Source organism: Carassius carassius, chromosome 20, assembly GCF_963082965.1.
Source record: "Carassius carassius chromosome 20, fCarCar2.1, whole genome shotgun sequence".
NCBI lineage: Eukaryota > Metazoa > Chordata > Actinopteri > Cypriniformes > Cyprinidae > Carassius > Carassius carassius.
This window is the reverse complement of record NC_081774.1, coordinates 17,422,067-17,438,498: the sequence shown is the minus strand read 5'-3', so window position 1 is coordinate 17,438,498 and position 16,432 is coordinate 17,422,067. Positions and strand designations below refer to the sequence as shown.

Below are 16,432 nucleotides of genomic sequence, written 5' to 3'. Positions count from 1 at the left end.
CCGTCAATTATTTTACATTTTGAACACATGAAGCATGATCCTCATGAAAACAGTTTGTCAGAGACAAAGCACATGTAGGTCATGCTTTTTTTATACAGGAAATTTACACGGTGCAATCAGATCCCTTACAAGAACAATCCCTTATGGAGAATCCAAATGGTTTTCATGCATTAACTGCTTCTGTTGTTTTCCCTTTTTGCGGACAACAGACAAAGCGACCCATGTAACAGGTAAAATTCAGCTGCACAGACTCAGAACCCACAGATGCTGTAAAAGCTGTAAAAGTCTGTTTGAGCCTTTTCTTTAGTATTTTTGTGATTTAGTATGTTTGATTATGCTTTGCATAGATATTAATCCAAATCCGATTATCCCCTTGTAGGTAGAGAAATTTTATATAAACTTTGTTATATATATATTATATATAAATATATATATATTTTTTTTTTTAGCATTTCAATAATTTAAACATTAAGATCATATTAATGTTTTCAAATTGTAAACAAAATTCTGACACAAAAGTGGTAAGAGTATAAAAGTCTGAGAGACATGAGAAAAAGATGATAGTGACAGGATTTAAAAAGAGCAGTAAACCTCTCCATTTGGGCACAAGTCCACCAGTAGATGAATGAGAACTGTGTGCCAGGACAACCTCGTGAGTTACAGTACCAGAAAACACCTTCAGCTACGGAGAACAAAATGGACGAAAAACTGCATCTTCAGTGTAAGGCAGAATCTGGTTATCACAGTGAATAGTTCTGATACATATATGCAAACGATCATCATGATCACATACTGTCAGATAATGTTTCTTTCAGAGTAAAGTTTGTAGCATCATTTTGACTGTACCAGTTACCATGGCCGAGATTTTAGGCCTAACTCTAACACTACATACTGTACATCTATTATATAAGTCTGTTGATTTAAAACACCATATTACTGGCATGAAAAGGTTTCCTAAATGCATAACCAATTGTTCACTAGCCACTTCCTTTTACATTGTTTGTGTGCATATACTGCACATTTTAAAGGGACAGTTCACTCAAAAATGAAAAGTTATTTCATCATTTACTCACTCTCATCATTCCAAACCTGTACGAGTTTCTTTTTTGTGTGTGTGACAAAACAATGAAAGTCAATGGGATGACTCTGACTTTTAATGTATGGACAAAAATATTTTCTTCCACAAATAAAAGGCATACAAGGGTGAGCAGATGATGACAGAACTTATCCCATTAAACGTGTAAATGTGTCTTTTGATATCCAGATTTCCAGTTGCACACTTTTCAGCCAGATGAAATTGATCATCTTGAGTACACATAAGCACTGTACCACTATCTAAAACGACATGACAAAACTAGACATCTATAAAACATTACAATCATATGTCCAGACTGCACTGAAGTACATTAGTGTTGTTGACGTGTTGCAGGTGCAAGAAAGCTGCCCTTAAAATGGGGAGGATTAACACTCCTTTTGAACCATTCATGTTTTTTCAAGCAAGAAATATTTGTATAGGAAAATAAATTCAAAACGGATCATAAACTATGTTTTTGGTGGCATATGCATGTATAAAAAGTGCATAACTAAATATTCATACTTAAAGAAAAAGGAAAGTAACAGGCATGTATGGCAGGCATCAGGAGGAGGAAATGAAATGGAAGAGCGCATGTTTGAATGTTAAGAGGGAACTTATGTAGTGTCACATTCTCTCTATAGAGCTAAAAGAATCACAATTGCTGAGGTGCGAGTGTATAATCCTAAGAAACGATGGGCTGCTTTCTCAAAAGCTTGATTCGTTAGATGTGGCAGCACTGCTTTCCCATTTTTCCCCTAGTATGCTGTGGCAGCATTCTCAGCAATCTCTTCCCAGAGGACGGGCTTTGAGAAACAGGGTCAAAGTGTCCCCCAAACATGCTGCTTCTCTCCCATTTAAACACCCATCTCAAAGAAGGACAAATGAACATGGTATACCTAAAGATTTACAGTCTGTCCATCCGGAAAGCATCTTCTGTTGCAGGGTCGGCCAGAACCATGTCTGGATCGTTGAGCATGTGCAGGCCATCCAGCGTCAGCGGATCGATTTTCAGCTCATCCAGAGGGAACTGGGAATCTGCGTCAAAGCTCACGTCACCTGTCAGAGAGTTGCACAACTCTTTGTATAGGCTCAGGGGAGACTCTCCTGCAACTAAAAGATGGGTAGTATAATATGCTAAACTTTTAGAGGGAGCTCTTTGATGCCTGGCTTCACGGCAGCATTGTCAGCACACGTGCAGCCAAGGTACATGCAATATTATGCAATATGTAACCGGGCAGATGCAATACCTGTGAGAATGATGTTGGGGATGTTCCCATGGCTGCTGTAGCCTAGCTGCTGCGAGTCCTGCAGGCTGCCGTGGCTCCCGGTGAGGTTTAGCATCGCAGCTTGAGAGTAGTTTAGAGTGGATCCCTCAGTGTACAGACTGTTTGAGCTGATGGGATTCTCAATTATGTTAAACTGCTCCAGCTAAAGAATCAAAACAAATTCGATGACTATAAAGTAAAGGTTGACGGAGACAATCAATGGAAGAATTTTTTTTAAGGTTAAAAATTAAAATACTGATCTTGTCATTGTAAACCAATTTTGGATACAATCAGATGTAGTAGAATTTACTTGTATTTTATTTAAAGAAATTCATTATTTTATTCAGCAAGGATGCATTAAATTGATCAAAAGTGACATTTATGAAGTTAAATTAGATTTCTATTTCAAATAAATGCTGTTCTTTTGAACATTCGATCCATTAAAGAATCCTCAAAAAATTTTTACAGTTTCCACAAAAATACTAAGCAGCACGACGTTGACAAGCAAATCAGCAGATTATAATGATTTCTGAAGGATCATATGACACTAAAGACGAGTTATCGCCAGTTTTGCCATCACAGGAATAAATCAATTAACAAGATATTCCAATAGAACAGTTTAAATATTAAAAACATACAAAAGATATTCATCTTTATATTGTAATAATATAAAATAAAATATGTCTGAGCATAAAAGAAACACTTTCAAAAACATTCAAATAAATAAATAAATAAATCACACCCACCCCAGCATTTTGAATGGTAGTGTATATACACACACACCTTACTACGAATACCTTTGATACACAATTATCTTACCAGAACCTGTCATATGTCATAATTTAAATAAAATGAAAATAGTGTTAACATTTAAAAACCTAATGGCAGGTAAAGCATGTCTTTGTTGTATTCCACAGAAGAGCAGACAGAAACATGACTGGTGAAAGTGGGGGATTTGGGACTGGGAACATGACGCAAGGTAGATCCAAATCTATGCCCCTGTGAGGCTCTTTTGTGTTGTAAGCATGTGCTTTTCCCACTGTGACACTATTGACAGAAAACACTTCGCCGGTCATCTCAAAGCTTTCAGCTGCCCTCTAGTGTTTTGTACATGTAAGGAGCTAGGAATTAATTGTTTATAGACTGGTTCATTTTTATATATACATATATAAATTAAAAGATAGAAATGCACTCAAATTTTATATTAATGTAACCAGCAACTTGAAATCTTCCAGATGGACTAAAAGCGGTTAAGGTACAATTCTAGTCATTTATATCACAGGCATAATGAGCTCACCTGCTGAGACAAAGCGTTGGTTTGCCGAGGGGACAGCTGTTGGTCGTAAAAGGCATCAGCAAAGACACTTCCGAGAATGGATGAGTGCTAAAACAAGAATATATTACATCATTAACCGTCCACAAAGAAGCTCAAGATTATCACTACAAATCACTCAACCAAGGCCCTAAAACACCACATTTAGCCCAGGAGAGCATCTAAATCCACGAAAAATTCTGCGTCACAATTCAGGATGCAAGATGACAACACTAATCCTGCATCACGATGTTTGACATGAAGACATTTTGGCTCATTTCAAACAAAAATATGTGGCAAGTTTACTTTACAGAAAAGAAACACCTTGTTTAAGCAACAGATGAACAAAAATCACAAAAACATTTTTAAATCACATGGCTTTTAGAGACAAAGAGAAAGGCGTTGCACACCATTATTCCCACTCTAAAACTTTCCACCTGGATTCTAATAGAATGCTTACAAAGCAAAAATCTGTGATTTTTTTTATGTTAAAAGAAAAGGACACACATAGCTTGTTGCATCCATTGCAGCAGTCAGTGAACTCTGCCCAAAGACAGGGGTGTCTGAACCGGTTCCTGGAGGGCCACTGTCCTGCAAAATTTAGCTCCAAACCTAATAAAACACATCTGAATCAGCTAAATCAACTCTGCTGGACATTGACCTTCCACAAGAAGGATTGGACACTCCTGGCTAAAGGCAAAGTGACTGAAAAAAAAAAAGACAATAATTCTGTCTGATAATATCAACTAGGATATCTAAACTTTTTCAGTTTTTCCAGTCTCTTCTATGAATCGTTAGAAAGGCTTTTGGCTGAAGCAGTGTTTTTTTTTTTAATACAATCCTGCTCCAAAAGAATTATTAGAAAATACTTTTCTTCCAGAGTGAAGCCCTCATTATTTTTGTGAAAGTTTCTTTCTTGGCCTTGGCTCCTGGACTGGTAGATCGTATTCAAATATTTGTTTGTTGGTTTTTCTACACAGAAGTCTAATTTTAAAATATTACTCCTCAAATCTGTAATTATTTCATGGTTCAAAACATTTCCAATACAATAATGAAACGTTTTCAATAATTTTTTTCATAATGAAGTAACCATCAATTTAGCTCAAAATGCACATGATCCGGTGAAAGGATGCATAACAGAAATGGCACTTTGAGAATGGTGTACATTAAAATTGGCCTATATCGCTAGTCAGCATGATACACAGAACGTGTTGCTCAGACACACAGCAAAGCAGCCGGGATCAGAGAGACTGGGAGACACGACTGGACACACAGAGCGGCTAAAGGGACAGGCTCCAGATCGGCTCCAAACAAAACAAACTACAGGAGGAAGCAGCGGCTGCTGGATTCGCCCTTACTTGAGGCGAGCCCCCCGGAGAGAAGCCTTGATTGGAGACCGGAGAGGTTGGAGACTGATTGGCCGAAGACCCCACCCTACAGCGGAACTGCTGGAGGGAGGCAGCCTATATGGGACAACACCAAGTTAGACCAACAGAGCCCCTGTAGGGGACCTCCGACTCAGGGTATGTGGCCTGTGGCTCTCAACAATTTACAATCTCTCTTGTCATGTAAATTCTGTAGCAAAGACATTCTTTCTAGGAAATGGAATAAATGGAAATATATATATATATATATTTGTTTACGTCTTTATTTGGCAGTATGCTATTCAGATTTAGGAACTACGGCTCTGTGTAGTGAATGCCGCTCAATCTGAAAGCAGGTGATGATGGTTTGCTACTAATCACGGGACTGGCTTTACTGACGAGATGTGCATGACAATCGCATGTGATTAATTGCACAGCCCTACCTGCTTCACCTTCACTTAGCCTAGTTAACCAACCCTCTACGGACACCTTGGTAATTGAATCGCCATTGCCTAGAAAATATTTTAGTTTACTCGCCAGACTGATATATATATATATACACACACACACAAATATACGCACGCACACACATCATTCAGTCAAGCTTTATAATAATCAAGTATTATTTAAGAATAGAACTTAGTAATAAGAAGTAAACTTGAATGATAACCATGTTTGAATGCAAATTAGTCATTTTAACTGAACATTTTAATTGGACTGGTGGTGGTACTTTTTGGTGATTCAGTGTTTCTGTAAGAAAAAAAAATCGGGAAAAAACTACAAAAATACTGATAAGATAATACGAATTCTACTAATAAGAACTATAAAACACACTAAGGATTACTAAGGATTAATGAGCTGCTGGATTCATGAATATTAATCAGGTTTTGTGCGTTCGCTCGAACTGATTTTCTGAAATCAAAACAGGGACGATAATAGGTGAGCGCCAGCCAATGAGATTGCCGTTTGCGCATTAACTCCAGCCACTACCGGAAAACCGGGCTGTTCTTAAAAGCTGAAGTCTTCCATAGGATCAACGATATTTTACGGGAAAATACAACAAATAATATTGTTTAGTGTGTCAATCCACACAGCAATTGTGCGCCTTCACACTAGAGTTTACGGTACATCAAATACAGGATGCGGTGCGCATCCATTGAAATCAAGTGAAAAAAAGCACAGATCGCCTGACGGAGAGTGAAACTCTGAAGCTCAGTCAGAGAGTGTTGTTCGCGAGAAAATATACCTGTGCTAAACTTATACTTAGCCTCCAACTAACACACTGGCGAGTAAAATCAGATCATTTATTATCCATTGGCTAATATTAAGACATAATTTAGTCGCTAGAACAGAGCCCATCTACGGAGAGCCTTCCCACTCCCTATTAAGTCCTATTGTACCGAATTTTGGTTGCAGTTCCACCAGAGTTCCACTATGGGGTCTATAGGGCTAGACGGCTAAATTTGTCCCTTTCACCCGATTGCCGTTGAGAAATCTCAGATCTGATTGTAGGTTTTGCAAGTTCAACATGGGTTATAGGTCGAAAGTTGAATGAACGAGTACTTATGTCCTTTCGATTTCTTACAGGTTGAGTTGTTGTTGCCCATTACACGCTAGCATTCTGCTAATGAATGCTGATTGGTCAGTGGACTGATTACGACCAGAGATACAGCTTGATGGCATCCGAATCAGAATCAGGATCAGAATGTTAAGGTGGACTTTTTCGCCCAAGTTTTTCTTTTCAACGCAGCAACATTTTTTTGGTTGCTGAGACTTTTATCTGCCTATTGTTATGTATGTACTGTGAAATTTACACGGAAAATAAATTGAATTTGAGTACTTGTTGTGTTATTGAAAAAAATGCCTCGCAGGTGTGCAATGATAAATTGTTCTAATAGTGAGCAAGGGTTGTCCTATTTCTCATTTCCCAAGGACGAAAAAAGGTAACCCATGTGGACCGTGTTAATTTTCAAAGTTATTGTGTGTGTATTTTCGGCGTGGTCTTTCAAAACAACAACAGCTGTGTAAAAAGAAAAGAAAAGTACAGAGCACGAAAGCACTAGAGCCATTAAATAATTAATTTTTTTAACGGCTCTGGAAAGCACCATAGACATTCTCTGAAAGCACCTTTTTTCTTTTACTGTCTATGGAAAGCACCAAAGTGACTGAAGGATTGCCGTAAAGCTGTGTATGACGTCTTTGCATCTCCTTTCGAATACAACATTTAAATAACTAGACAAAAAATTATATCCTGAGAAAAATGGATTTTGAGGGGTATACCGCCATTGACCTCCATTCCTTCTGCACTCGTCCTGGGAGCGCCCTCATATGGAATCAGAGTGGAACTACAACCAGTTCAGAAGCCGGAAGTGTAGTGAGAGTAAAACTTCGCCATATTAGACATTCTCTGGCCAGAGTGATGATCTACTGGCAATGTAGAGGGTTGTTAACTGATGTAGTATACGCAACACAATGGCAAGTGGCAATATTGGAAACATGGTTATTAGAGAGTTAATTTGTGAGTGAATGTACAGGTGCATCTAAATTAGAACGATGTGGAAAAGTTAATTTATTTATTATTTATAGATTCTCTATGGGGTTCAGGTCTGGTGAGTTTGCTGGCCAGTCAAGGACACCAACACCATGGTCATTTAACTAACGTTTGGTGCTTTTGGCAGTGTTGGCAGGTGCCAAATACTGCTGGAAAATTAAATCAGCATCTTTAAAAAGCTGGTCAGCAGAAGGAAGCATGAAGTTCTCCAAAGTTTCTTGATAAATGGGTGCAGTGACTTTGGTTTTCAAAAAACACAATGGACCAACACCAGCAGATGTAATTGCACCCCATCACAGACTGTGGAAACTTAACACTGGACTTCAAGCAACTTGGGCTATGAGCTTCTCCGCCCTTCCTCCAGACTCTAGGACCTTGGTTTCCAAATGAAATACAAAACTTGCTCTCATCTGAAAAGAGGATTTTGGACCACTGGGCAACAGTCCAGTTCTTAAATTAAATTAAATTTATGCATTTAGCAGATGCTTTTATCCAAAGCGACTTACAGTGCATTCAGGCTAACAGTTTTTACCTAACATGTTCTCTGGGAATCGAACCCACAACCTTGCGCTGCTAACGCAATGCTCTACCACTTGAGCCACAGGAACACAGTTCTTCTCCTTAGCCCAGGTAAGATGCCTCTGACGTTGTCTGTGGTTCAGGAGTGGATTAACAAGAGCAAATACGACAACTGTAGCCAAATTCCGTGACATTTCTATATGACTTGACCACAGCCTCAGTCCATTCCTTGTGAAGTTCACTCAAATTCTTGAATCAATTTTGCTTGACAATCCTCATAAGGCTGTGGTTCTTTCGGTTGGTTGTGCATCTTTTTCTTCCACACTTTTTCCTTCCACTCAACTTTCTGTTAACATGCTTGGATACAGCACTCTGTGAACAGCCAGCTTCTTTGGGAATGAATGTTTGTGGCTTACCCTCTTTGTGAAGGGTGTCAATGATTGTCTTCTGGACAACTGTCAGATCAGCAGTCTTCCCCATGATTGTGTAGCCTAGTGAACCAAACTGAGAGACCATTTTGAAGGCTCAGAAAACCTTTCGAGTAGTTTTGAGTTGATTAGCTGATTGGCATGTCACCATATTCTAATTTGTTTAGAGTGAATTGGTGGGTTTTTGTTAAATGTGAGCCAAAATCATCACAATTAAAAGAACCAAAGACTTAAACTACTTCAGTCTGTGTGCACTGAATTTATTTAATACACAAGTTTCACAATTTGAGTTGAACTACTGAAATAAATGAACTTTTCAACGACATTCTAATTTATTGAGATGCACATGTATGTAAATTCTGAATGGATTATAGTGCGCAATGGGCATACTCCTTATAATCACTGGAAAGATGTCATAAATTTTACATTCATCAATACAATCTCACAAAATTAAAAAAAAAATCTTAAAAGAAGCTTTACACATCACAATTAATCTTTGATTTAAATCATGTCTGTACTTTCTTTGTTTAAAGAGAGAATTTGCAAACGTGTAGAACTTAACAGAACACCGGAACAGCAAACTGATGGAATTTTTGCTAATTTATTATTCTAATTTTTATCAGTTAACGGTTAAATGTTCAGATAATGAGAAACGGTTGTCGGTAAGGAAAATTAACTGAAATGAGCATCCCTAGTTTAAAGGAACTTCATTTGGAATTGAACATTATAAATGTCCTAAGTCACTTTTTATCAATTTAATGCATTCTTGCGGAATAAATTAATTTCTTATTACTGACCCCAAACTTCTGAACGGTAGCGTTATATTTCTTTTCTTTTTAAAAGGCTGAAGATGGACCAGAAAGTATTAAAGTTAAATCTCACAACTGCGTCTTTATATCACATATTTCTTTACCTATCATTAAAAATAAAACAAGTAATTGCGAGAAAAAACAAAAACATTGTGAGATTGCCACTTCATTTGAAACTTTCTCTTACAATTACCAGTTTCATTTTTAATAATGTTGTGATAAAGTTATTTTATCAAACCTCCGTACATGAAGGTAAGTGTTAAGATGTGATCTTACCGTGTTAATATCAATGCCCACAGAGGTTTGTGTCTGACTGCTGGAGACAGATGGCAGCTGGGCGTTCTGCTGGAGCTGGGGAAGCCCACCGGCCCCCTGTGTCTGTGTGGACGGCTGACTGAAGAACGCATACTGAGCCAACTGCTGCTCCAGTGTCATGGCATCTATTGCCACCACCTATTCAACACAGATCCAGATTGAGACGCTCTATCAGCATCTGAGCGATTAGATTAGCATCTACTGTTCCTTCTGTAACACCAGCTCAACACTTGGAGTAATGAGCGCAGTGTTACCTGTGCAAGAGAGAGCGGAGGAGAGAGTGTGGGCGACAGCTGCTGAAGACTCGGGTGCTGCTGGGAGTCTATGTTGAGGATCAGAGGAACTACATTCTCATGGCGGCGCTGAATACTCACTGTCGCTGTAGGCTGGGCTGATGTCACACCTGATGAGAGTAATGACAGACCTCAATCCTTTAGACATACATGATCATGTTGACATTCACTCATTCACAATTTAAGAGAAAGAACATTATGTTATTAAATGATTTTGTTAGCAGCTCTACAACACAAGCCCGACCTAAACAGGATGTCCATGTGTGCTTGGGTCCATATTGTTCATGTCAAATAAAATCAACCATAAAAAATATACAACCTACTAACAACAGAATTCAGTACAGTTAGTTACCATCCAGCTGTAGTTACGAACAGGGTTCCCACACCTTGATTAACTTCAAATTCAAGGACCTTCCAGGTCCAATACCTCTCAAATTCAAGGACTAATGTGTGGACACACTTCAAGTGAGAGCGAGGTTACATTGTGTTATCATAAGATACATTGTTACAGTTTTCACGTGTCAAACACAACTATGCAAAAAGGCTTCTTTTTTTCATACATTTTTGGGCATATGACAGAGATCTGATATTCTATTTGTTGTATTTCTGTTTTGCATAAAACTGAAGAATATTCGGTATACTGTATTCTAAAATGACCTGATATTAACTTTTGCATGTATTTTATTGAAAAGAGCTTAGGCTCATGTAACCAGAAGTTTTTCTTGCCTCATGGGTTTACATTATCTTAACAAGCAAAGCAATTCAACATTAATTTCCAGGTGTGTCTGTGAAACATAGAGGTACCGTCCTAGTAGTTTTGTGCATGCATGAACGCCATGTAGGGTGACTATATTTTAGTTTTCTAAAATAGAACAAAGGGTGTGGGTGTGCGTGGGACTGAGGTGTGGTTGGTTGGTGGTTAAAGTAGTGCCCAAAATAATGCAATGACCATATCCCAAATATCAAAAGTGAAAATATGTAATTTCATGTAAGATTCAGAAATCCCCACCAGATGCATTTTTTTAGGTCCAAAAAGAGAACATGTCCGGGGAAAAAGAGGAAATATGGTCACTCTAAAGTCAAGGCAAAGCACAACAAGTACCTCATGCGCGAAACATTTAACATAACGCGTAACTAATGTAAATCAAGCAAGCTGGCGAAATAACACATTAGCGGACCAAAGGGAATAATATGGAATTCTTTCCAGAAAACTTCTTGCACAAAATAAATTCAAGAACTTTCAAGGACCTGCATCAATGTATGTTTATTTTCAAAAACTTTCCAGGCCTTGAAAAAAAATTTCAGATTCACAAACTTTCAAGGATTTCAAGGACACGTGGGAACCCTGTACTAAGGCTCTAGTGTGGATTGAATTTATGAAAGGCTGGGGCAATCCTTCCAAGTTGAATAAATAGCTACTAATGATTTTCAATTAGTTTGAAAATGCATTTAGATAAGATGATATCAAATTTGATGAAATGTTAAGGTCTAGCAGACAAGAGTTATTAGATTGTTTTAACCAGATAGAAAATAAAGTATTAGATTGTTTTAACCAGATAGAAAATAAAGTGGCATCTAATACATATATAATGCAATATCTGGGCTTATCTTGCCCACAAGTGTAAAAAAGTTAGCCTTTAGTGTTATGACAGTAACAGCACAGGACATCTTTACTGTATAACTCAAAACAGTGGTACTCAAACAAGGTCTCAGCAAATTTCAAAAGGGGCCTCAAGATAAATTTAAATAATTTTAATTAACACAAACGCACTAAGCATTAAATTAAGCTAAAGCAACAAGATATTTGAGATTAATCCAGATCAATTCATCCTCCCAATAAGTGTATTTTTTTCTTTGAAGAAACAGAATTTCCACAGTCTAGAAAAACCTGAATATATATAAATGGAATTCTGAATCGTATAAATTATAATTATTTATCTAGTTTTCAAAACTAGATACCACAGCAGATGTCCCAGTGGAAACCTATTAATCTACATGGGGGCCTTGGAGTCAAAAGGATTGAGACCCACTGCCCCAATGCATATGCTTGTGAGAATCACCTTGGCTGACAGACGTGAGGCCCATGTGAGTGTTGGCCAGGTTGCCAGTGCTGTTGGAGGCACTGAGAGAGGAAGAGGAGTCATCAGGGTCCAGGGGTGTGGGGAGAGGAGGGGGAATCTGGATGTTGGTCAGGTCTGGCAAAGATCCGCCCGTGTTGTGTGCCGCTGGGATTAGAGATGCAATCATTTCCTGATCTGGAGATGGAAATATGCTGGGGAAATGACAAGAGGGACGTTAGAAGGAACTGGGATAAATAGATATGTCAACAGAAAGAGGCCAATGGACGATTACGATGTGATAAAAACAAGGCTGTTATAAAGGAGTAGATATGACTAAATGTATGTAGGGTTGGGATAATAAATTGATAATTGTTTACTCAAATGACCTTGACTCAATTTTCAAGTGATAAGTGCCGATACTACTTCCATTCACCTACCCTCTACTTCACACTATCAGTGTCAGTAAGAAAATCCAATGAAACCACACTTACTTGATTCCAGGTATTTTGTTTGACTTGGGCCTTGGTGAAGTAGTCTATGAAAAAACGATAAATACTTCATTGATAAAAGATTCCACGAAGTTCATATGAAAGGAATCCATTTCTAAATGTACCTTTTTGTGATCCCATATCTGCTTTTGACCTTCTTTGTCCATGTCACTTTTAGGTTCCCCTGTTCCAGGCATAGTGAGAAGAAGAACTAGTACATAGAGAGGGAAGAAATCATACACTGAAACAACTGGACAGTCCACTGAAACATTTAACCTTATTGATGAGAACATGTCATAGATCATAAATCGATAATATCGTAAATAAAACGAACATTTTATTAACCTTGTTTTTGCTGCAAATCTTGGGACCCTACTGCAAATGCATCTTGTGGGTTTGGGTTCAAAGTGCTCTGATGCAGGGCAGAGTCTGAGTTGGTCCTACAAAACGAGCACAAAGAAATTAAAGAAGGCAAAGGTCTCCCCTAACTAAAATTCTAATTTATATTGTACCACAAAAGGACAGTAGAGTGGCAAAATAATACAATGAATTTTAGATTAAATAGGCAAACTACAACTTAGCAAGACATCTTCGAAAACATTACGTAAACGTTAGCTATTAAGCATGATTACTGACATGCCATTTTTACATTCTGCACATATGCCTTTATGACTGATTGTGTGAGTATAAACTCTCACCTCCTCCAGCTGGTATCAGGTGGGGGTGACAGATACACAGAGGCATACGGACAGCTATCAATGTGAGATTCAACATTAAGGACTTCATAATGTCAGAATAAGTGAATCGCAGACATATGAAACAAATATGCCTTCGTGGGCCACACAGACCAAAACATCTGTCTGCATTCAGGAGTAGACTCATCAAGGATATTTGACGGCCATGTTTGTCCACAGAGAGAGGTCTGCGGTGGGGCGACGTGATGCGATTCCTGTCCCGGTAGACCCTGTCCACCAGCCCATGGTGACGAGTTGTTCTGCTTGTGTCCAATCCCGAATTCTGAAAAGGAGTCTGATGAAAACCAACAAACTTGAAGTCAGTACCCAATTTGCATTCCACATATGCATTCTTAATTTCACCTGTCAGTGTGCTCCTCACCTGAAAGGGAAGGTCAATGGTGGTGTTTCCAATCTGGTTGACATTTGGCAAAGAGCCGCCGTAGTACTGTCCTCGGTTCTGACCGAGCTGTAAATACTGAGTCTTCTGTAATTGTAACTGCAAGAAAGAAAACAACCAAAAACTGTGAGACGATAGATTCAAACACTGAAAAAAGTGATAAAATTATCATGGAAAGTTACAGCTATAAGAAATGTAATTCACTGAAAAAGAATGTATTAATTTTTCAAACACTTATCCAATGGGACTTTAAAATGACGAATACATCATAATGATTGATACCAAGTTCCAACATTGTAAAAGAACACACTAAAAAAATAAAAAGAAAACAAAAGTTTTCTTGGTGAGCTGAGCTCTGAAATAAGGAGTATTTAGCCTGAATGTTGATTGGGATGTTAGTAGAGCACTGCCTATATAATCACAACTCTGTCATCAGTTTGCTGGAGTCCTTATTTTGGGCATACATGCACTGAGCAATAATGCTGAACTGAGCAAACACATTGTTGTGTACGGCTTAATCATCCACTGAGTGCTTGTAACATTCATATAAGCCTCGGGGAACGAATTACACGTGAAATTAATATTTAGATGCTAAAATGCACTGGACACGACCTTAATTGCATTCAGCTATAATGTGGCTGTCAAACACACATGCTCAATCCATTCACACTCCTCCACTGCAGCTGTGAGCACGGCAACTTTTATAAGGCCTCGTCGTGACCGTCTGTTTATCATCAAATATCTCAATGGCGTCTATTGGAAGGCGATTTATAAATCAACGCTAAAGATAAAGGCGCACTGGAGAGGGGCGTTTGTTATTGTTTACGTCCAGACAGGCGGCTTCAGTGCGTGTCGTATCAACACAAATCCTTCCCCGCAGCTCTGCTGATCAACGCTGTCAGAAGAGAGAAAACAGTCAGACTTACACGCGCCGCGCGAGTAATGCTCAGGTCTTTCATCACCTCCTCGAACGCAGCCGTCTCTTCCGCTTGCTTCTGGTTGTGTAACGCGATCTTTTCACTGAATTTTCGCGGATTATTCGAGGTCGCCATGTTTCGCTCCTCCTGGGCTCCTCTCCTTCAATGAGACGCTGCGTGCGCGCTTCCGTGCACGTGGGTGTAGTGAACACGCACATCTGGGGCGCGCGCGAGGATTATGAGATCGAATGAAGATTAGAAATGACAAGGAATTAGCGATTCTGATTCTTTCGATTCAAAAATATGGAAAATTGAGGAAGAAATATAAGAGAAAGTGCAGTTGTCATCATTTACTCACCCTCATGTTATTCCAAACCTCTGAGTTTCTTTTTTATGTTGAACTCAGAAGAAGATATTTTGAAGAATATGGGTAACCAAACAGTTGTTTCAAACATCTTATTTTGTGTTCAACAGAAGAAATAAACTTATGCAAGGTTGAAACAACTTGAGGGTAAGTAAATGATGACAGGATTTTCACTAAAAAGAAAGAACTAAAATAAAGAAAGAGACACACTGTAACTTCATGCTATCATATCCCACAACCTCATCATCTGCAGCAAGAAACTGCCACTCAGTTAAATCAAAATATACATAAAATGATGAACTTAACGGCTTTGTAGAGGATTGTGAAGATATTCCACCAGAACTAGGTCTTCTATTTTGTGTTTTATTCTATATATATTCATGTTCAACGTTGGTTATCATTTATTAATGCATTCAGTTAATCCATTATGTGGGCTATTTCCTATGTTAATAATAAAATAAAAGTACCTAATTGACATGGCTTTTTGGCATTTTTATTTATTTTTTATTATTGTAAAACACAATTTAAGCTGCAAGCAGTGATGAAAGGGCGCTTGCACCCAGGCTCAATGCCACCCGATGGCTTTAGGAAAACAGCAAACGGTGGGCAATATACATTTAAAGTTGTTAATATAGGAGGAATATTTCAAAATCATTTATATGTGCCAAACTTCCTGCTGCCAGCTGGTGGCACTATGACTATAGCCTGATCGAGACGGTTCGCAGCACGACGCCCGCGGCGACGATCGTCGTGTCAGGACCACTGCCCACGTATCGACGAGGACACGAAAGGTTCAGTAGACTTTTTGCTTTAAATGAATGGTTGTTGTCATGGTGTAAAGAACAGAAACTGCTATTTGTTAATAACTGGAATCTTTTCTGGGAGCGTCCTAGGCTGTTTCGCGCTGATGGATTACACCCCAGCAGAATCGGAGCGGAGCTGCTCTCTGACAACATCTCCAGGACACTTCGCTCCATGTGACTAGTAAGACAATTCTCTAATAACTATTATGATGAGTTTTGTTCCACCCGCTTAAATGATAAAAGTACTTGTGCTGTAAAAACTATTAAGACTGTGTCTGTTCCCCGGATAGTGAGGTCAAAATATAATGTAGGATCTAGAAAAAATCTTATCGTAATTAAACCAGAAAAATGTAAAGTAAATGAACAAAAACAATTTTTAAAGTTTGGGCTCATAAATATTAGATCACTCACACCCAAAGCAGTTATTGTAAATGAAATGATCACAGAAAATAGTTTTGATGTACTCTGCTTGACTGAAACCTGGCTAAAACCAAATGATTATTTTGGTCTAAATGAGTCTACTCCACCAAACTACTGTTATAAGCATGAGCCCCGTCAGACTGGTCGTGGAGGAGGTGTTGCAACAATATATAGTGATATTCTCAATGTTACCCAGAAAACAGGATACAGGTTTAACTCTTTTGAAATACTTCTGCTAAATGTTACACTGTCAGACATGCAAAAGAAATCTAATGTATCTCTTGCTCTGGCTACTGTGTATAGACCACCAGGGCC

At 38.5% G+C, this 16,432-nt stretch overlaps 1 protein-coding gene across 8 annotated transcripts; it reads right to left on the bottom strand.

Moving 5' to 3' along the window:
- Positions 1–447: 447 nt before the first annotated feature.
- crtc1a (CREB regulated transcription coactivator 1a) lies at positions 448–14,696 on the bottom strand. 8 transcript variants are annotated; one of them, XM_059501944.1, is made up of 14 exons: positions 14,540–14,696; positions 13,596–13,712; positions 13,371–13,508; positions 13,178–13,239; positions 12,825–12,919; positions 12,605–12,690; positions 12,483–12,526; positions 11,992–12,203; positions 9,893–10,041; positions 9,600–9,776; positions 5,011–5,115; positions 3,638–3,724; positions 2,323–2,503; positions 448–2,185 (listed from the first exon to the last, which is right to left on the bottom strand). In XM_059501944.1, exons 1-14 carry the CDS (start codon positions 14,663–14,665, stop codon positions 1,980–1,982), a joined length of 1,785 nt encoding a protein of 594 aa, XP_059357927.1. In that variant the 5' UTR covers positions 14,666–14,696; the 3' UTR covers positions 448–1,979. The 8 variants fall into 8 exon arrangements, with proteins under 8 accessions (XP_059357927.1, XP_059357930.1, XP_059357928.1 ...); XM_059501947.1 differs by having other exon boundaries at positions 448–2,131; XM_059501945.1 differs by having other exon boundaries at positions 13,371–13,496.
- Between the last annotated feature and the right edge of the window lie 1,736 nt (positions 14,697–16,432).